This window comes from Coenobita brevimanus, chromosome 109 (assembly GCF_032717465.1).
Source record: "Coenobita brevimanus isolate Jiangsu-jjx chromosome 109, ASM3271746v2, whole genome shotgun sequence".
Taxonomy (NCBI): Eukaryota; Metazoa; Arthropoda; class Malacostraca; order Decapoda; family Coenobitidae; genus Coenobita; species Coenobita brevimanus.
This window is the reverse complement of record NC_137062.1, coordinates 32,474,357-32,497,357: the sequence shown is the minus strand read 5'-3', so window position 1 is coordinate 32,497,357 and position 23,001 is coordinate 32,474,357. Positions and strand designations below refer to the sequence as shown.

Sequence of the window (23,001 nt, the reverse complement as noted above, 5' to 3'; positions counted from 1 at the left end):
CTTTATACAGAAAACTCTCCTTGATTTTTACCTCAAAGGTGGTGTGGAACAAAAGTCATAATAATTTCATAATTAGTTTCGGAAATACAGCAGTTTATATAGAAACCGAGAGAGAAAGAGAAAGCCAGAGACACAGGGTAAGGATCATGGAGCGGGGCTGCAGCGGTGGCCGATGGTCGGTGACATGTAAATATGGCTACAGTGGGGGAATCCCAGGTCAGCCCGGCTGCCCCACCACAGCGTTCATTTCTCGCTGCGGCTACTATAGTAGTAGCAGCCATCCTCCTTTTTGGGGACAGGGTGCGGCAGGGAAGAAAAGTTGGTGGTTCATTGAGAGCAGTGATTAGGAACAGGGAAGTGATCTTGGAAGGAAAAAATTTTCTCCACTGTTATTATTGTGTAACTCCGGTCTTTCTGGCTGAGCGGACCCGTCGACCACATGTAAGCAAGTGGTTCTTAGGGGCCGTCCTACAGATACATTACAGTACATACACCGTGTAGGGATCCAGCGCCCCCTTGTGGTACACACCGCCTCACCAGGGTCAGATTAGAGTCCTTCCCACGGCAAGGTTTAGGAGAATATGAAATGGTTTGGCTCCTGGGTGAACGCCGCAGCTGCTTCCCACCAGTTAGAATTTAGCGCCACCACATGAAGGTTCCTCGTCAGTGTCTACATGTGGAAATGAAGTCAGGAATGAGAGCAGTGGAAATGATTTGAGAGGAGTTTGTGGACTTACGTGGAGAGACAGACAGACAAAAGAGGAAGCGACGGATATTGGAAACCATTCAGGGAAGCACTTAGAGACAGTTAGCCATGTGGAAAGAATGGAGAATGAGAGACTAACTAGGAGAGTGTACGTGAGTGAGATGGAGAGGGAAGGGAGAGGGAAAGGCCGAGGATAAGATAAGGGATGAGGTAGGGAGGTATATGGGTGCGGGGGTCTAAGTTGGAGAGAAGGCAGCCTGATAGCGGAGGACAGGGTGACATGGAGACGATTTGCTTGTGGCCTTCCGGGATTAAGACGTCTGGCAAAAGATAGACAGAAAAATTAAGTCAGTGAAGTAAATATGTACAGACATACTCTTCATCATCCTGTAAAAAGAATTAACCTTTGTAAATGTAAGTATACAGAAATGTCAATCGTACTGGAAAAAAACGATGATGATTTTCCTCTACCATACTGTAATAAAAAAAAAGTCAACAGTGTCAATGCACAGAAATGCTCTTGATTATCCTGGTAAAAGGAATTCTCTCCCTGTAAATCTACGTGCACAGAGACGCCTATGGCTCTGTAAATAACGTGATTTTCTGTGTGTACTGTGAATAGAAATATGACGTCAATGCAGGGACCGTAAATATATGCTTTTTACCACACTGTAAGTAATGACCCCCCCCCCGTGTGTGTGTGTGTGTGTGTGTGTGTGTGTGTGTGTGTGAGACCCCGCCATCTCTCCCGTGCTGATTAAAACCTTCTGATTTAGCAAGAATAAATCTGTAAGTGAATGGGGTTAAGTAACCAGGTATCCTTTATTATACTGTACAAATGGGGAGCTCACCATCCACTCACTCGATGTAGTGCTGCCTCCAGGTGACTCTGCAATGAGTGACAAGCCATATAACTACATTATTATTATTATTATCATCATTATTATTATTATTATTATTATTATTATTATTATTATTATTATCTTTATCATTATCTTCATCATCATTATCCATACTAGTATCGTCATCACTGTTATTGTAACCCAGGAATCCATTTACTACGCTGGGTGGTAACCATATCACCAAGTAATAGCCTGGTGGTTTGGTGGGTTAAGGCGCTCCAGCTGAATAGGACATAAGGGTTTGCATCTGAGGGTCGGTTGGGATATTATATAACTAACAATGCTACTCAGGGGGTCCGTCACTGGTCACTATCCTTTAATAATTGGATTGATAAGCCTAGCCACGGTCCCTACGCTCCTAATGAAGGTTTGGGTGATAGATAGATGAACTGATAGATAGATAGATAGTTTGATAGATGAAAATAATGGACGAATGTAAACTTATAAAATCTGTGACCCTCTCTCTCTCTCTCTCTCTCTCTCAGTCTATCTGTCTATCTGTCTATCACCCATTTCTTTACTACACCATCAGGAGCGTAGGGACCCGGGGCTAGACTGCTTATTCCTGGCATTTAAGGCAAAGGGAACCAGCCTCACCCGCCCTTGAGTGGCATTATGTGTGCAATAAACCCCAGACAATCCTCAGACTTACTCCTTTATGGGCGAAATCCAACTGGAGCGCCTTAATCCACTAGAACACCAGGCTCCACTTTTGTTATGGTTACCACCCAGCGTAGTAAATCGTTTCCTGGGCAACAAGGAACCATTTGGCTTGTCACTCAGTGTAGAGGGGTGTAAATTCAAGTCATCCATTCTTCCCTGTCATTTTCCTCTGTAAATATCAATATAAAGAAGTTCCTGTTGATAAATGTAAATGATAAACGAGCTTAAATGAAGATAAATGAATGATAAATGAATGTAAATAAAGATAAATGAGGGTAAATGGAGATAAGTGAATGTAAATGAAGATAAATGAATGGTAAATAAATGTAAACGAAGGTAAATGAAAGTGCACGAAGATAAATGAATAAATGAAGATGAATAGATGTAAATCAATATAAATGAATGAAAATGAAGGTAAATGAATGTAAATGAAGATAAAAGAGTGATAAATGTAAAAATAAATGAATGTAAATGAAGGTAAATGAAGATAAACAAAGGCAAATAAAGATGAATGTAAATGAAGATAAATGAATGTAAATGAAGATAAATAAATGTAAATGAAGGTAAATGAATGTAAATGAAGATAAATGGATGTAAATTAACGCTAAATGAATGTAAATGAAGATAAATGAATGTAAGTGATAAATGTAATTGAAGATAAGCGAATGTAAATGAAGATGAATGAATGTAAATGAAGATAAATGAATGTAAATTAACGCTAAATGAAGGTAAATGCATGTAAATGAAGATAAATGAATGTAAATGAAGATAACTGAATGTAAACGAAGATAAATGAATAAAGGTAATGGTAAATTCAGATAATTGAATGAAAATGAAGAAAAATGAATTGTAAATGAAGATAAATGAATGTAAATTGATGTAAAGTATGGTAAATAAATGATATATAAATGTAAATGAAGACAACTGAATGTAAATGAAAATAAAGGAATGTAAATAAAGACGAAGGAATAAAAATGTAAATAAAAGTAAATGAAGATAAATAAATGTAAATGAAAATAAATGAATAAATGAAAATAAATGAATGTAAAAATGTAAATCAGCGCTGAAATGAATGAAAATAACTGTAAATGAAGAGAAATTAATGTTAAATGAAAATGAGTGTAAATGAAGATAAGCGAGTGTAAATAAATGTAAATAAGTATATACTAAAATAACTGAATAAATGAAGATAAATGAATGTAAAATATAAATGACAATAACTGAATAAATGAATGTTAATAAGTATAGATAAAAATAACAATAAATGAAGATAAATGAGTGTAAATGAATGGAGATGAAAATAACTGATTAATTGAAGATAAAGGATTGTAAATAAATGAAAATAACTGAATAAATGAAGATAAATGAATGTAAATATAAATAAAAATAAGAGTAAATGAAGATAAGTGAATGTAAATGAAGATAAATGAATGTAAATAAGTATAAATAATAACTAAATGAAGATAAATGAATGTAAGATATAAATGAAAATAACTGAATAAATGAAGATAAATGAATGTTAATAATTATAAATGAAAATAACTTAATAAATGAAGATAAAGGAATGTAAATAATAATGAATGAAAATAATAAATGAAGATAAATGACTAAAAAAATATAAAGGAAAATAAATGAAGATAAATGAATGTAAATAAATGAAAATGAAAACAATGAATAAATGAATGTCAATAAATGAAAATGAAAACAATGAATAAATGACTGTAAATAATGATAAATGAAAACTGAATAAACGAAGATAAATGAATGTAAATAAATGAAAACGAAAATAAGTGAATAAATGAATCTAAATAAAGAAATGAAAAGAACAAACGAAGATGAATATAAATAAAACTAATATAAACGAAGATAAACTAATGTAAATAAATGTAAATAATAACTAAAAAAACACACTCTCACTCTTCCTACCCCATGGCCTCCCTTGTAAATGATTTCTGAATTAGGGTGTAAGTGTTGTCTAAAGTGTAACCAAATATACGACAAACGACGAAGTGTTGACATGGTGTTTGGATTATCCTTGAGAGACTGAGAGGGAGTGTGGATGATGATGACGATGATGATGATGATGATGGTTACTGATTTCCATGGCGATCTTTGTAGCCAGCAGTTTATTATTATTATTATTACTATTATTATTATTATTATTATTATTATTACTATTATTATTATTATTATTATTATTATTATTATTATTATTACTATTATTATTATTATTATTATTATTATTATTATTATTATTATTACTATTACTATTTCGTCACTTTTGGTCACCGATCTTCATCATAATTATTGAGGATTTACAGCACAATGACCCTATTACACTGACCCAGTTTCAGTGACCTTGACCTACTTTTAAAGTTCACAGGTCCATAATATCCAGAAATCATGAATTTTCAACCTTAGTTACTCCAAAAGTATTATAGAGACATGAACATGGAAGGAAATCCCGTGATGAATTCCAAACATTTGAATAGGAAAGAATGTGAAGGTCATTCCTCTAGTTGTTGTTGTTATTGTTATTATTATTATTATTATTATTAATACACTAAAGGCCGCCTTCGTTGGCCTCCGCTCGATATCAGAAGGCCAGAAATGAGTCATAACTCGGGAACTGGTGGCCCGATTGGGCTGGAAATTCTTTTCTTCAAGTTAGAGCATTTTAACGGTACCTTCTTCTAACAAAATTTGCTCGACGTTTCTCCGTTTTTGCTGTTACGGTAACAAACAAACCAACAAACATACAAGAATCGGATCATTATAATATACATTACCGTATTATTATTATTATTATTATTATTATTATTACTACTACTATTATTGTTATTAGCTTCCTGTACCCAGGAAACCATTTACTACGCTGGGTGGTAACCATATAACCAAATTATGGAGCCTGGTGGTTTAGTGGGTAATTAAGGTGCTCCAGTAGGACTGAACCTGTGTAGGTTTATATCCAAGGGATGGTTGGGGTTTATTGCTCACATAATGCCACTCAGGGATGAGTGAGGCTGCTCACTCTCAATTTAAATGTCAGGACCAACTTGCCTAGCCACGGGCTCCTACGCTCCTCATGGGGCGATATAGGATTGGACGATGGACGGATGGATGGATTAGTAGTAGTAGTAGTAGTAGTACTTTATTATTATTATTATTATTATTATTATTATTATTATTATTATTATTATTATTATTATTTTCATTTACATCTCCACCCAGTCCCACCATAACCCCCCCCTACACCCCCCCCTCCTCCAAACAGCAGGTCTATAATGTTCTAGTGCCAGTTCCCTCTCACCTTCGTCTTCTCTTATGGAAACAGAATCCTTTCGAAGTATCCTCACCTACCTTCACCGCACCTCTTCCTTGCCTACCCACTGAGGAAATACATACCCCCCACCTTCCCCACTCCCTCCCACTCCCATTTCTCGTACCTCTCCTGCGCCTCCTCCTCCCCAGTCTTCCGTTTCCCTCTCTTCCTGTATCCAGCCGCCCCGCCTCCTCTAGGATCACAACGCCCTTCTTATCTTCCCCTCTCGCTTCCGTTCTTGATTTACTTCTGCCTCGTGGATTCTCTCTCTCTCTCAGCGCTGTAAACAATCTCTGCACCCCTCCTACACTTGATTCTTTCCTCTGTCATGGCACATCTTCACTGGAATGGTAGAGCCTTCCGTATCCATTTATCGACCTTCGTTTTCCTATTGCTTCCCATAATCCTCTTCTCTCCCTTCAAGAAACGTTTCCTCGTACTTGCCCAGTTCCTGTCCCTGGCTATACTTTTCCTGGATCCCCTCCCTGATATGACACTGTCCTCTTCCCCAGTGATGTCCCCTTCTTCCATCCCTCATACTTTAACTCGTGTCTTTCTCCGTCAATAGGTCACAGTTAGCTCTCTCTGTTTCTCTCCTTCAATCCCTCTTGATTTTCCTAACGTTGTCTCTTTCCTTCATTCCCTTCCTCCTCCGATCCTTCTCCTTGGTGACTTCAATTGCCAGCATTCCCTGTGGGGTGACTCTCGATCACCACTAGAGGACTCTTATTGGAACAGTTTCCTTCTCAAGACCTCTTCATCGTTAACACTGGTACCCCTACTCACTTTGATCTCCGTGCTCGTTGCCTCTCTTGCTTGGATCTGTCTCTTAGTTAGTTCATCGTCGATTTCTCTCAATTTCCATTGCTCTGTATTAGAAAAACTTTTTAGTGGTCACTTCCCCGTCAAACTTTCTCTTGCCTCATACTGTCCTCTCCCTCGTCCCCCCGGCAGTTTCATACTGCTGACTGGGAATTATTTGCTTCCATTACAGGGTCCCCTTTTCCTCCGCCCTCTTTTTCGTCTCTGCATGATATGTTGTCCTACCTTGTCCTGGTTTTAAGTACTGCTCTCATTGCATTCCCCGTGACACACGACCGTCTGCTGCCAAACGCGTTCCTTAGTGGACTCCTCCTTGTTCCAGTCCCGGCTGGAAAATTTTTCATCGTAAACAGTCCAAACCTGATCAGATTCGTAGTCTCCTCATGTTTCGCCAAGCTTCCGGTGCCTTCCGTCGTACCATCCGTCAGGCCAGACGTTCAAGTTGGAGGGACTATGTTTATTTCTGTCAATACACCTATTGTGGCAGTTTGGTCCCGCCTTCGTAGAATATCAGGCAAACATATTATCCAACTCCAAACTCCAGTTCTTCATAGTGATGGCCAGTCCGTGGTTGATGTTTCCTTAGTTGCAGATGCTTTGGGTAATTATAGCCTTATTAATAGTGGGTCTCATCTCTCTCCAGATTTCATCGCCTTAAATCTGATTCTGAATCCGTACCAATTTTTTCTACTTTGTCAGATGAAGTTCTTAATGCTCCCTTCTCTCTGCATGATATGTCGTCTTCACTTAAATTCTGTAAAAATACAAGTGAAGGACTTGATGTGTTCATTATGCTTTGTTAAAACATCTTTCCACGCAAGCCTTGTCTTGTCTCTTGGCCCTTTATTATATATTCTGTGTGTGTGTGTGTTTTTTTCCCCCGATTGGCGTACAGCGATCATCCTCCTGTTCTTAAGCCTGGTAAACCTGGACACCATCCTCAAGATTACCGTCCCATAACCCTGACTGGCTGGTTATGTAGACTGCTTAAACGGACGGTCAATACTGGACTCCTGTGGCACCTTGAATCCCGTTGTCTTCCTTCCCCCTTACAGTTTGGGTATCGCAAGTCACACATCACCTTAGATCCATTCCTTTGACTAAAATATTTTTTCCGTTCTGCATTTTCACTCTGCCAGTCGGTTATTGTGTTTTTTTTTAATTTTTAGAAAAGGCCTACGATATTACATGGAATATATTCTTCGTTGTCTTTGTTCCCTTGGTCTGCATGGTAACAAGGGTGATTTCCTTCAAAAATTTCATTCCTTCCGAACCTTTCAAGTCCGTCTAAGACACCACCTTTCCCGTGCCTATCCCCACCATGAAGGTGTCCCCCAAGGCTACGTCCTTAGTATTACCCTTTATCTTACAGTATTGCTATAAATGGCATTGCTCCTTCTCTACCCACTTCTGTATCGGCCTCTCTGTATGTTGATGATTTAGCTATTAACGTTGCCAGTTCAGATCTGCCTCGGCTCCAATCCCTTCTTTACTCCGCCATCGATGATGCCTCCACTTGGGGTACTACTCATGGTTTTCGTTTCCTGCCTCTAAGTCCTGTGCGGTAGCGTTTACTTGTTCGCGAACCATGCCACAGCCTCGTCTGTACTTATATAACGTCCCTCTTCCCTACCGATCTTCTACCACATTTCTTGGCCTAATCATGACTCCCGATTAAATTGGAGTGCACATTTTTCGTCCCTCAAGTCTTCTACTCTTCATCGTCTTTGTTCTCTGCAAATGCTGTCTTTCACCTTTCGTGGGTTACTGATCATGTCACTCTTCGTCTTCAAAATGTCTTCATTCTTCCTAAACTCGATTATGATTGCCAGGCCTATTCTTTTGCCTCCACTCGCACTCTCTCAGAGCTAGATTCTGTTCATCATACTGGTCTTCGTTTAGCAATTGGTGCTTTTCGGTCGACGCCTGCTTTACGTCTTTGTGATGAATCGGGCATTTTCTCCCTCTCTTATCGTCGTTCTCTTATCGCTATCAGGTCCAATACACGTCTCCTTCAGTTCCCTACAAAGAAGTTATTCCCAGCCTTCTTCAACGCTCTTTTCACCCGGTCTCCCTCCCGTTTCCCCTTTGGGTCCTCTTCCTTCTGCAGTGTATTGGATTTTACATTTCCTCTTATCCTTCCACTACGTACAGATTCCTTTCCGCCCTGGCTTCTGTCTCCTGCTGTGGTCTGCCCTTCTTTTCTCCTTTGTTCTAAGTCTCTTCTTCCCATAGACTCTCTTCGCTCCCATTCTCTCGAGTGTATGTCCTATCACTCTTCTGCCACGCATATATATACTGGCGGCTGTAAATTTTGCCATGGTGTTGGGTTTGTTGTTATGTTCCCTTACTCCTTCCTCCAAAGTACACTTCGTTCCATTGCAAGTATTCTCACTGCAGAACTGTATGCTATTCTTTTAGCCCTGAAGTCTCCTTATAGGCTCTCTTCCTCCACACCTGTAATTTTCTCTTATTCTCTCAGTGCTCTCACTTCCATACACTCTTCGCCTTTTCATTCTCTACTCACCCAAATTCAGGAGTGGCTGTTCTTTCTGTTCGGAAAAAGTCTCTTCTGAGTTCCTCGTCATATTGGGATTACAGGTAATGAACAAGCTGACTCGTTGGCACGTTCTGCTACTTTCCCCTCAAGCTCCTCTCTTCCCCACTATTCCTGCCCTTGATTGTTTTCCTTTTCTAACCAGTCTCTTCCGTGAGCGTTTGCAGTCCTCGTGAGACCTGCAGATTCACAACACGCGTCACAGTGCCAAACCCTCTGTTCTTCCCTGGCATACATCAGCCCAACCCAGTCGTCGACGTAAAATATAAATGAAAATAACTGAATAAATGAAGATAAATGACTATAAATAAATATAAATGAAACTGATTAATGAAGATAAATGCTGGTCTTCGCTTGTACCATACCCACCTCACTTACGGCCATTTAATTATAGCCGTATCGTGGACTGGTGCTAGTTCTTCATTACTCCTTCCTTCCTTCAACACGTCCAACCCCACCATAAGGAAAGGAGGGGCGGCCTGTGTTAATTTCTTATTGTAATCTATCTACCTATATCTCTATCTGTCTGTCTATCTATCTATCTATTGCCAGACACCTTAATCCCGTAAGGGATGGCCACAGACAAATCGCCTCCACGTTGCCCTCCTTTCTGCCATATGACTGCCTTCCCTCCAGCTCACACCCTCTCTTTCATATATCTCCACTTCATCCCTCCATCTCGTCCTTGGTCTGGCAAAAGATAGATAAATAGATAGATTTGTGTACAGACGCCAAATCCTTATTCTATTGTTTAAATAATCCCCTGGTTAGGATTACATAGTAGCCACAAAGAAGTACTGTGGAAAAAATGGCGATGTAACACCAGCCCCTCTCCCTTCGGTCAGACCCTTGCCCCCTGCTGCCTTCCCCCATCTGATACCTCTACTTATACTATTTTCACTCCATCTTGGCCTAAAACTGCCACCTCTTCATTCTGAATGCTGAGTCGTAACACTAGAATAACTTTTGAATTTGATGCTAGTCACGAAGAAGTACTAGAAAAATCATGTAGAGTCGTAGTATTGTCATTTTCTGCCACTGAGCTACGTGAAAGAAGCTGCAAAACGACGAAAATATGGGCCATATTAAGGCGGGTGAATGTCGTGAAAATCCATTGAAAAGATTGATTTTTTAATAAGATTTTACTTCCTATTTCTTTTATCAGTAAAGTAACGCATATATTTCCTGAAGCACATAAAGAAACTACTTAAATATGCCATGAACAGCTGGGTGGTAAAAATGAAGGTTAGGAATCATGGGAGGGGGATTCCGGAATCTATAGTAGTTACCCGTTTATTTTCATACTTTCTGGAGTCTTGTCTATTTTCTATGAACAATGTTATGGTTAACTTCTGTATTATAACCACAGGCCATGTACTTTTCTAGTGCTGGGATATTGAATCAAGAGGTAATTTTATAATGCATATCATAGTTTTCTGTCTACCTACCTGTGTATGTGACTATGTATATGTATCTGCTTAGGGTATATATATATATATATATATATATATATATATATATATATATATATATATATATATGTCTCCCTGTCTATGTACTATATATATGAATATATCATATACTGTATATGTGCATGTTGTATTGTATGTATGCACTCCTGTACACATACCCATATTTTTATACATGCGTACCTATCCTGTACATTCAGGATGTCTGTGGCAACATTCCTCATCTCCCACCGTATCCCAATAAAGGAGGATGGTGAACTGCAGATGGCCAATGTCAGCCTGCAGTCCACTGAGGTTATGTTCAGATTAGCCATGGGTTGCAGTTCATATTGTTTATAAAGACTCCAACATGTTTGCATGCGTTGGTCTTGGTCAGCTAATGATGGCTCTCCACGCAGCATGATCTCTGAAAACCTCCCCATTCAGTCTGTTATCCTTGAGGTCAGACTCAGTGACCTCATCCTAGGTATTTTTCGGTGTGCCTCTCACAATCCCGCTCCTGACGTTGACACTTCTGCAGCCAGTTATCATCCTTCATCTTCTCTACATGCCCATACCATCTGAATCTACCCCTCATCTCAGCACCAGAGTACCCCATACATAAAGCAGTCTGTCACTTACCTGTCTTTGCCCATAAGTTACTAAACAGGTGGCCTCCCTGGACACACAGAGGGACAGTTTATATGTAGAAGTCAGCCTCTGCCTCAGTTTATCATAGCAAATCACCCGTTTAAAAATATAGGTCCAACAGCCCCCACTAGTTCCATCCCCCTCCACCAACTTGCTTATTTCCATCACCTTCCTCCCTTCACCCTCCTTCTTCCACCTTCCCTCCTTTCCTCCACCCCCCTATCTCTCCTTAATTCCTTTCCTTTGCCCTCCTTGTCTTTTCATTTCATTATTCTTCCATCAGACCCTTGGCCCTCTCACAGCAGAAGCAAAAAGATAATTATGACTTCAGTATCATGGCAGTCCCAAGAAGAGGCTGAAAAAGAACGCCATTTGCATTCAGGGCATTTATTCAGATAAAGGCAAAGTACTACTAACAATGGCTGCTTTATTTCAAGGTTCACTTTGCCCCTTCCTGCACACTTGCCATCTCATTCTCTGGCTTTTAATCCCCTTTCCACTTAAGGTGGCTCTACATGACAAGCCTGATGGTTTCCTGTGGCACACCAGACCATTTAACCATATTACAGAATTATGTGGTGAACTGCACACCACCATGGTATCCCTGTTAACTGGGAGGAAGGGGGTAGAGAGGAGGGAGGTGGTTGAGGTGAGGGAGGAGGAAAGGAGGATTGCGAGGGAGGATTCAGATTCAGGTTGGTGTATTGAGATAAACTTACACATGTATACATACTTATTGTTTTATATAATTACACATACATGAAGACGCATATTATACCAAAAGAAGGAGGAGGGGAGGATGGAGGAAGAAGGAAGGGGGGATGGGGGAAGAAGGAAGGGGGGATGGGGGAAGAAGGAAGGGGGGATGGGGGAAGAAGGAAGGGGGATGGAGGAAGGAGGGAGGTGGGATGGAGGAAGGAGGAAAGGAGGATGGAAGAAGGGGGAAGAAGGTAGAGGGGATGGAGGAAGGAGGAAAAGAGGAGGAAGGAGGGACGGGGCATGGAGGAAGGTGCAAGGAGGGAGGGTGGATGGAGGAAAGAGGAAAGGTGGAAGGGAGGGAGGAGGAATGGAGGAAGCGTACTTCTTTTAGGGAGGAGGAAGAGGTGGAGGGAAAAATATGAGATGGAGAGATAAGGAGAGGAAAGGAGGGAATGGAAAGAGAGAGAGGGTGAAGGGAGGGAGGGGGAGAGGGAGGAAACAAGTGGAGGGAAGTAATTTGTGGGGAAGGGGGGACGGTGGAGGAGTTCGCCGTCTTTCGGACCTTGCCAGTTTGGTTTGAGTAGTGATGGAGGGAGTCTGTGCACGACTTCGGTAAGCTATTTTTCCCACTTGTCTTCCTATTAATTGCTTTTATGATGATCACTATGATTTTAGAGTATATGGTAAGCACTCCTGAATGTTTCAAAAGCTTATTCAGATCATTTGAAGCCGTAATAACTGAAAATAAAGGGGTAAATAAGCTGCGTTTTGAGTTGGGGTATGGTGTGTTTATGAAATCGCGTCGGTTGGGAACTTCGGTTGTGCGTATGTTGTTTTAGTTTGCCGTATGTTTGTGCATATTTTCTGGTGTTTTTTATGGGCATTTCAGTGTAATGACATGATTTTCTTTTTCAGGTGTGTGAGATGTGGTAGGAAGCAGGATGATGGCGAGCAGAAAGACAGGCAGAGTTATGGCCTCCCCTGCGGTTTCAAGGCACAGCAACCACAATTGCCACAGCCACTATTAGCCACAACCATCACTTTGGAGGAGACATTTAATTGGATACAAAATTGGTGAGTATGCTAAACTTTTCAGAATTAATTGCTGCTTCCATATGGCTTTTCTGTATCGGTTAAGTAAATTATTTTCACAGCTAAATTTTAATCATTTGTTATATAGAGTTTAATGATATAGATCCTAGCTCCTTTTCAGTTTTGATGGCCAGGTGGAGTTAGATTGGAAAATTAATTTTGACTAGTAACCAAGGAGACTAAAAAACTACGGTATACCTCAAACCCTCATAAAGATCCCTAATTTTTTCAGTTTATGGTCTACTATACAGATTGAGGGCATTTTCCACTAGTAACCAAGGAGACATTCACAACATTGGTCCAGATTTTCATTTTGTAACTCGCATTACTCATTGACTGAAAGACAATGGTATGGCTCTGAATGCATGCCATAGCACTTATAACCAGCCTCACATTTTAGGATTAATCAATTATTACAATATATCATTCAAGATATGGCAATATTAGGCCAGGTTACAGTAAAATGAGGATAGTAACCAAGGAGACTCATTCCAAACCTCTAGCTAACGTTCGTAAGCCTTTGCCATGAAGCTGAAATGGGCTGGAAAGACAAATGTGATCAAAGATGAAAGAACTGGAGTATAGTCTTGGCGTTGCATCTTCAAATATCGCCAATTTCTTTATCATTACCAGTCATTATTATAGCAAGTTCTAGGTTGTTAATTTTTAGTTAGGTGAAACAACGAAGATTGTGGGAAAAATTTATCTTCCAGAGAGGTATTGTCCGAAATGGCAAATGAACCATATATTTTTTTTTTACTATATATTTGTGCTGCTGTACATGTATTTGCAGTGTTTTGACGTTATGTAATTAGGTTAGTCACTGTGTAGATGGAAAATGTCCTGATGATGAAAACAGTCATTTGATCTTTAACCTAAGTTTTACTTTAATGTAACTAGTTTGAGAACAGGGAAGTGCAGTACAGTGTGTAGGAAGAGCTGCAGTGTATATTGTAATGCCAAGGATGTTGCACTGCTAATTTGATAAAAAATTTGGTTTGTGTATTGTGAGAGTTATAGTTCTATACTTAACTAATTTTTGTGGCTCTAGGCTCATTGAAATGTGAACCCAGAGGACTGCAGGCAGAAGTTACCCTCTTGCTGCAGTCCACCATCCTCCATTAGGGGAGTCTGGGAAGGAAATTTTTTCTGGAACAGTTCTGTTGTCATAACTGGGAGGGTTAGATATTGCCTTCATTTATGCCCTTTCATATCTGTTTATCAGTAGCCAGACGCCTTAATCCTGTAAGCGGTGGCCGTTTGTCTTTGAGTTGGTTTTTACTGGGAGGGGCACAAACACTCTTGTCAACCAACTTGATACATAGGGAGCATGTATGGGTTGGTTATAAGGTTACCACCCATTATGGTAAATGATTTCATGGCTCACAGGAAACCATTAGACTTGTCACTCAAGTGTAAAGCCACCAGGAGAGGAGAGTAGAGTGAGTAGTAGTGAAGAAGTGACAGGAAAGATGGGAGAAATATGGGGAGAGGGGTGCAGACTGAAAAAGTGATAAAGGTGAAGGAAGCAAAAGGCAGCACTACAAGGAGTGGATGATAAATTTGTGTGATGTGTGGAGTTAGCAAGAGTAAACATATTGTGATTATCAGTTGTACTAAGACATGTTTGTTTCAGCAGTTGGAGGCAGGACATCTGAAGTTTGGAAATAAGGTGGTTAGGCAGCCACCGCCATGCCAACTAATGTTCCAGGGGGAAACACTCTGCTGCACACCAAAATTGTAAGCCTGTATCATGTTATTCTGTACCAAACACCTTCCATGTAGTCTGGTTTAATTTTATTTCTAACTTGACCCATATATTTGTTTGTCCTGTGCAGTTTATTTCATGTAGTACAGTGGCAGAAAAATGCAATGCTGTGGCTCTTTATACTTTCCATTGCTCTTCTTGACTAGCATCATATTCTGTTAATTTCCTTTTACAAGCCTATCCAAGTTTGGGAGCTGGTGATTTTAAAGTTAAAGTTATAGTGAGAGGCTTGGATACTGGTGGAGTTCTTAGTACTGTACTGTAGCAGTACTGAGAGAGGAAGGTGTATGTTGGGGGAAGGCAGTGAAATGGCAGGGGACAGGGTGACTTTTGAGGTGATTTGTTTGTGGCTACCTTGTACGGCATTAATTTGTTTGCCTGTATAGATTATTATTAGCTGAGTGGCAGACCAAAAAAGACCTTAGGTTTCAGTGTGGTCTTAGGGATAAGGAACTGAGTAGGGAGGCTGCCAGAGATGTAGCAGCATGGAGAGCTGCTGTTAGGAGAAAAAGGCCGACACACGCAAGCATGTTTTAGGCTTTATAAACAATACGATGACTATACTACAAAGTTAAGGCTCAGCTGAATGTGAACCCAGTGTACTGAAGGCTAAATTTGCCCTGCTGTAGTTCACCATCCTCCTTTTGGGGGTTTATGTAGTGGGTTTGAAGGGAACGTGTAACCCTTTAATGTGCGTCACCTCTCCTGACCTGCATAAAAGGTTCTGGAAATATAGATTAGCACCAAAATTTAATGAGTCATGAAGTGCTTTGCAGAGAATGAAGTGCAGTAGAATTGTCTTTACGCCTCTGAGCTGTGTGTTTTAAGCTGAAAAAAGGAAATAATTTACTGTAACGTGACCCAGAGCTCCTCCACCTCCATCCTAATTGCTGAGTTGACAGTAGATTAACTCTAGAATTTGATGCTAGTCATGAAGCGATGTGCAAAGGATATAGAGCAGTAGCATTGCCTTTTCTACCTCTGAGCTGCGTACGTTGCAAAAGAAAATCTTGGCGTAGGGAATGCAGTATTACGGGAGCTGTGACAATAGAGTATACAAATTTTAGCCTAGTCACGAAGAAGAGTTAGAAGGTGAAAAGGGTATGGTGGAGCTTAGTCTGCAATTTAATGGAATGTTTCTGCCATATTGTCGTACTCTTCAGTCTGCCTCGTACTCTGGTCAGTTAATGAAGATCCCTAACAGATCTTCGTAAGTGATTTATTTTGCTTATTACACCTTACTGTCCCTTTCTGCTACATAAATCCTTCAAATACTTTCATACTCTGCATATATAATGCACTGAAGGCCACTATCCAGTCATATCCAAAAATAAATAGCTAAGGAAGAGGTGTTAGAGAGCTGCCATTAACTTGTGACTTTGTTGCCTGACTTTTTTTTCTTTCTGCCTGTGAGTGTCTTCTTTCTGCCTGTGAGTGCTTCTCTTTCTGCCTGTGCCTGTTTTTCTTTCTGCTTGCAACTTTTTCTTTCTGCTTGCGACTCTTTCTTTCTGCTCGTGACTGCTTTTCTTTCTGCCTGTGATAGTCTTTTAAACGCTGTGTCCTGGCATCTCTCAGTGATGGATCTTGACTTTGTTCAGTTATCGTTTGGAAGGATTTTGTGTTTACAGTTCTAGCTTCTTATGTAGTCCAAACTTTAAAATACTGTTTCTAGGATTACTTTTCTCGTAAATGTTTTAGTTTATGCACATCTAACAATATATATAGATAGCAATAGATAGACAGATGAAAAAAGCACACCAGGAGTATGATGTAGTGTCTTTAGCTGTATTAATGTTGTGTTGAGGTGCCTGGTGGTGTAGTGGGTTGAGGTGCCTGGTGATCTAGTGTTAGGTTGCTGTGTTGAGGTGCCTGGTGGTTTAGTGAGTTTAGGTGTCTTGTGATCGTGTTAGGTTGCAGTGTTGAGGTGCCTGGTGGTTTAGTGAGTTTAGGTGTCTTGTGATCTAGTGTTAGGTTGCTGTGTTGAGGTGCCTGGTGGTGTAGTGGGTTTAGGTGTGTGGTGCCATAAAAACCACAATGTAGCATTTGTTTCAGGAGTGGTTTATCCCCATCTTATGAAAACCAAGCAATTAATGTTTTTTCTGTATTTGCAGGAGGTGAGTTGATTTGTGTGAAGAAGGTATCAAGGCGGCAAGACCATCCCAGCCGTCAAGTAAAATTCCTTATGTTTCAAGAAGATTGGTAATGTGTTAAAACTGTCTCTCTCATTTTGCTTTAACTTGGCCTAAAATTACCATGCTAGTCACAAAGAAGTGCTCCAGGAAGGGTTTAGCTCTGGCATAAAATTAGTCGGAATATTAAATGTTCAGCTGTATTACATTAATATTAGTGATGCTAGTCATGAAGAAGTGCTTTAGGAAGATTTTAACTTTGACATAAAATTACCATCTTTGAACTGTGTTTAGCTACATTGTTAAAATTAGTGATGCTAGTCATGAAGAAGTGCTGTGGCAAAGATTTAGAGCCATTGCTGTATTTTTTTCCTACAGAAGCGAAGTAAGCAGCTAAAAGATAAGTCTTGGCCAAGTTAAAGTGAAAGAACTGTAGTTGTGTATACAGAAAGTCCTCGTTTATGCCAGTCACAAAGAAGCTCTCTGGAAAGGTGGAAAAAGAACAATAGTTGTATATACAGAAAGTGCTTGTTAACTTTTATTTTTTATTTTATTTTTATTTTTTAATGCAGGTAGTGTGGTCATTTTGTTCCCTGACTGGTTTATATGGTAGTCGTGAAGTGCAGAATTAGTGTGTGCCCAGGACTGCATTTGCATCGCCACCCAGCAAACAGGGGCACCATAGCAGGCTCCACAAAACCCCTTAATCTGGTTATATGGTTACCACCCAGCATTATAAATGGTTTCCTGGATTGCAGGAAACCGTTAGGCTTGTCACCCAGTGTGGAACCTCCTGAAGTGGAAAGAAATAAAAAGTGACAGGAAGGAAAGGAAGAAGGGAGAGAGACAGAGTACAAACAAGGATAGAGTTGAAGGAAGAAGTAGGTAATACTACAGTGCAACCTCAAAAGTTCAAATACTGTAATAAATTAAGTTCAAATACTGTAATAAGTTTTTCTTTCCCACAGTTAGCTGAAATTACTGGAGACTTTAGCATTTAAAATTGACACCTATACTTAACCAGTACTAATGACCCCACTGTAAAGCGTCTGGTCATCCATGATAAACATTTCCCTTCCTCCTCGTGGTTAAGAATCTGTTCTTTTAATCTGTTTTATCATATTAGAATTTCACCATAATTGTGGCTTCAAAGTGTTGTAGCTCTGCTGATTAGTACAGTGATGTGAAAGGCACAGTGCAACAACAGTGCAGCCACAAGTACCAGTACTCAGTGAGTGTGTACGTATTGTGAACCGATTGTGGTGATGAAGACAGCCATATAAGACCAAAAAGTGAAGGTAGTCGGTTCTGTACTGCCTGAAACTAGAGTAAATAAGTTGTACATATTTACAAAGATAGTGGTGGTGTTAAACATGTCAGAGTATGTCATGACAAGACAGTGTGATAAGATTAAGTTCTTTGTCAAGTGAAATTATGGTAAATATTCCTTAACCACACACCACCACGGAACACCACTTGTCAGACGTCAACTAATTTGACTCAGTGTTGAAGTAAGCGTGATGACTTTGCACTTTGTGAGCAGTGCACAACATGAAAAGTCTAGCATCGCACCACGTTGGTCCGGCTGTAATATAAACAATCTGCTTTGACATAAGTGTGATTGTTGGTTGGCAGCAGTCTTGTAATATACTGTAATTCTCATAGAGTATTTGCATTACTGTTAAACCACTGTGCACTGTATTTTTGAGTAGATATTAACTGCCACCATCTTTTTCCACTTGTTTCTCACAGACACACACACACACACACACACACACACACACACACAATGTACTCATGTATTGCATCACTGAGACTGCAATATGACTGCAAGTTTAAAGTAATGCAGACATGCAGTAAGTGTACATTATCATAAAAAAGTCATAAAGTAAACTGTGAGCAGTGCACAATATGTAAAGTGTAGCATCACATATGGGTTGCTTATATGGTTACCACCCAGCATTGTACATGGTTTCCTGGCTTACAAGAAACCATTAGGCTTGTTACTCGATGTAAAGCCACCTGAAAAAAGAAGAAGAGTAATAAAAAGTGACAGGAAGGATGGGAGAAATAGGAAGAGGGCAGAAAAAAAAATAATGGAGTTAGTAGGCAGTGCAACATCAAGGAGTGGATGGTGGTTGCTGAAAGATGTAAATATTCATGTACAGCACTGTAGTTTTTACGTAAATAAATGAATGCATAATTACTATCCCTTACAAGTTACTGACTGATGGTAAATATGAATACAGCTGCAAAGTGTTTTAGAACAAGGGGGCATTCACAAGATGATGGAAGGGAAATGTGCAGGAAAAATGGTTCCTGGTTTGTACAGTAGCAAGTATTGTACTGATAATTACCTTGAAATAAATGGTAGGGTTAACATTGGAAAACAGGATGCCTGAAGCAGCTAGTTAGCCCAGAGTACAGTGCTTGTGTCAAAAGCATGTCTAAGCCGTGGGAACTAAAGTCCCGTCCAGACGATCGAGCAATGCCCGCGGGCACAAGCGAGCAGTTTGCCTGTTGACGGGCTCACCGCTTGTGCCCGCGGGCAAATGCGTAAATTGCCCGTGGCAATTTAAGGCCCGTCCAGACGATCGAGCAATGCCCGCGGGCACAAGCGAGCAGTTTGCCTGTTGACGGGCTCGCCGCTTGTGCCCGCGGGCAAATGCGTAAATTGCCCGTGGCAATTTACGCATTTGCCCGCGGGCACAAGCGGTGAGCCCGTCAACAGGCAAACTGCTCGCTTGTGCCCGCGGGCATTGCTCGATCGTCTGGACGGGACTTTACACATTTGCCCGCGGGCACAAGAGGTGAGCCCGTCAACAGGCAAACTGCTCGCTTGTGCCCGCGGGCATTGCTCGATCGTCTGGACGGGACTTTACACATTTGCCCGCGGGCACAAGAGGTGAGCCCGTCAACAGGCAAACTGCTCGCTTGTGCCCGCGGGCATTGCTCGATCGTCTGGACGGGCCTTAAGACAGCCACAGAAATGTTTTATTAAAAGTTCAAAATTTTCAGTAGTTCAGAAAGGCCACAAGCACTTCAAATTTTAGAGGTTGCACTGTATATCAAGTGAATAGATCACAATCACCAACCACGTGAGGGACTAGTAACCAAGGAGACTTATGAAAGCAAGTCTCCTGTACCTGTGACGTTTGTTGCTGTAGCACATTGATATAACTACTAGCCCTAACCATGGAGACTGTGCCACCTCATGAAGGCAACCTTCTCCATTGTCTGTTAAATTTGTTATAGCATGTTTTCAAACCTGACAGATCCCTGTTCCCTTTTGTCTTAGTTGATGACAGTGTGTAGTGTGATTGGAGGGATGATACGACAAGTAACCAAGGCTGATGGTATCTAGGGCTGGTGACCGTACAGTCAGAGCAGAGGGAGTGTGGCCATATGTGATTTACTGACAGGGGTGTGGGAAGTAACTGCATCTTGTTCAGTGTTTGGTAAGAGGGTGCATAAGATGCATAGGTGTTAGAGGTAGACTGTGGTAAATGCTGGTTTGGTGTGTGCAGTGTGTGGGGGAGAGCAAATGGAGATTCAGGCATGAAAGTATTGATCTTGATGGTGACTTTTTTTTTTTTTTTTTTTTACATGTTATGTGCTGGAAGTGCAGCTGGTGTTAGCTCAGTGGCTAGGATAAGGAGTGATTGGAGGAAGTTCAGAGAGCTGTTGCCTTCTGACATTGCGAGGGCTCTCCCTCAGTGCTAAGGGATCTTTGTATGTGGCATGTGTTACGAGTATAATGCTGTATGGTGGTGAGACCTGGGTAGTGAAGAAAGAGGATGTTCGTAGGCCCAGACATACAGAAATGACAACGATTAGATTTGTTTGTAGTGCATCCTTGAATGACAGACCTTGGGAGGGGTGTTAGGACTGAAATTGAAGAGTTGAGAAATAGGATGGGACTTGAATGTATGCATGTAGTGATGAGGAGGGGTAGATTGAGATGGTTTGGACATGTGGAGAGGATGGAGGGTGAGAGCTGGGATTGTTTAGGGTGGAGTTGTGAGAGGCAGACTAAAAAAAAGGACCTGGGATGAAGTCAGAGAGTGAGACCATAGGGATAAGGGACTGAACAGGGAGACTGTTAGAGAGTTGCCATTAGGTGACCAAGGCAGATTCAGGCATGTTGAAACCTTTGTAAGCGATAGGAAAGTAAACGAAGTAACCAAGGAGACTAATTTGTACCTCATAACTAAGGATCATCAAACAATGCAACCCCTCTCTCCTTCAATTTATTTTTTTCCAAATCTGTCAGTTGAGAAGTGTTCCTACAAAGCTTAGTCAGGGAACAAAAGTTTCCATTACCAGTTGCATGGAGGGAATACCGTTAGTTTAGGCCATACCTGTGGCTAAACGAGGACGTCTGTATATGCACTGCCTGTATTTGTGGATGTGGGAGCATCTCTGGCCAGTCAGTCAGATCATTTGAATTTTCAGTACTTATGTAAGTTTTAATATATTGGAGCCCTCATGATCCCACATCCATTACTTATATATTTATATCTGCTGACCACATTTTCTTTATTCCAATAAATGGTTCTTTAATACTGTATAATGTTTTAATATTGTCTGATGGAGTACACTTATTCGCCTTTTAGACATTTTCTAATACGAAAAACAGCTTGATTTTGGCAAGGGATTTGTAGAATTTCCGATATTTTGGAGGTAGTAAAATTAATCGTACTTCTTAAAATCTTGCGTCAGTTATTTTGCCAATGAGTGAAGTATTGCTGCAACTTTTAATCAAAATACTAGACACATAACCAAAGAACTGCAGCAAAAAAATAACAATAATAATAATAATAATTACAATAATAAATAAATCCATGCTCCTGGTGCAGAAAAAAAATTATTTGAAAAGGCATTTTGCTTAGTGATGCTGCGTGCCAGTTTTTATTCCAAGTGACACCAACTGTTGTACGTTTATCTCATTTCTGTTGCTATGTCAATGGTCACTGCCCCTCTGAAATGTCTGCTTGCATCCTCCCACCACTCTGGCGGGTGCATAGCACCCGTCTAGCAGCAAACTCGTCCCTTTCTGTGCAGCTCTCTAATTCAGGAGTTAAGCATTACTCCCATTCTTTCATGTACGCAACAGGTCAACTCTGGAACTGCCTTTCACTCTTCCTACTGCCCATGACCCTCCAGTCTTTTTAATGCTATGTCCAGGCATCTCAAAATGAACAGATCTTTAATTTGGCACTTAACTTAGTTTTTTGTTGGAGGGAACAGTCTTCCAGGTTTTCTAGCATTTGGTTCCTTCTTCCTTGCATAAAATATTGATTTAATTCATTGTGGGAACAATGTTCCCTAAAAATTACCTGCAGTAGTGTTCATCTGTCATGGTGGACTAAGAGACCAGTTGCCTGGGTATGAATGGCTGGGTAGGCCAGGAACAGGATACTGATTTTATACATACAGTACTTTATTAGTTGCCTACTTGCACCAGACCATGAGCAGTAAATTTAAACTTCAGCTCGTCTCAGTTACGATGCATGTCTGTTTGTGACCAAGAAATTAACAAGGGGTATATAAACTGGCAACCAGTTCCTAAGTAACCCTGTAATTTTTTAATGTGCTATTCCAAGGTTTTTTAAAGGAACTAAGTCTTAAAGGCGAGAAATGTTACTTCATAACTTGTAAAACTTAAGGCCATATTATCTCTGATTTTTTTTTTTTTTTTTTAATAACGAAGATCTGTTACTTTTAGGTAGGTTATGGCAACATTCCACTAGTTTAGTAAGAAATTGTCATTTGGTTCTTTGCTCTATTAATTAGAATTGGGAGACCGAGGGATGGAGTGGAGAGAGAGAGAGAATTAACTACGAGTGTATGTGAGGTGGAAGGGGAGACCAAGGATGAGATGGAGGGATGGAGTGAGAGACTGATGTGTGTGAGGTGCAGGGGGGAAGAAGGAAACTGAGGGATGGAGTAGAGGATGTTGTAAATTGAAGTGGGATGGAGAGCAAGACTGACTAAGAGTGTATGTGGTTAAGGTGGGTGTGGAGGAAGAGGGAGGGGGGAGACTGAGGATGAGATGGAGGGATTAGGAGATATATAGGAGAGGACGGTGTAAGTTGGGGGTGGAGAGTGAGGTGGAGGAATGGAATAGAGGTTTGAGAGAGGGAGATGTAAGTGGGGGGGATGGAGAGAGACTAAGTAGGGGTTTGTGTGAGTGAGGTGGAGGTGGGGAAAGAGGCAGGGGGAAACTGAGGATGAGGTGG

At 40.6% G+C, this 23,001-nt stretch overlaps 1 protein-coding gene across 1 annotated transcript in view; it reads left to right on the top strand.

Annotated features, from left to right (window-relative positions):
* Positions 1-23,001, top strand: part of LOC145417120 (uncharacterized) — a 66,553-nt gene that overhangs the window by 13,509 nt on the left and 30,043 nt on the right. The window contains exons 7-9 of the mRNA XM_080285902.1: positions 10,818-10,917; positions 12,686-12,844; positions 16,742-16,744. Of these exons, the coding sequence (XP_080142028.1) occupies positions 10,818-10,917; positions 12,686-12,844; positions 16,742-16,744 (262 nt within the window). The remainder of the gene's footprint in view (positions 1-10,817; positions 10,918-12,685; positions 12,845-16,741; positions 16,745-23,001) is intronic.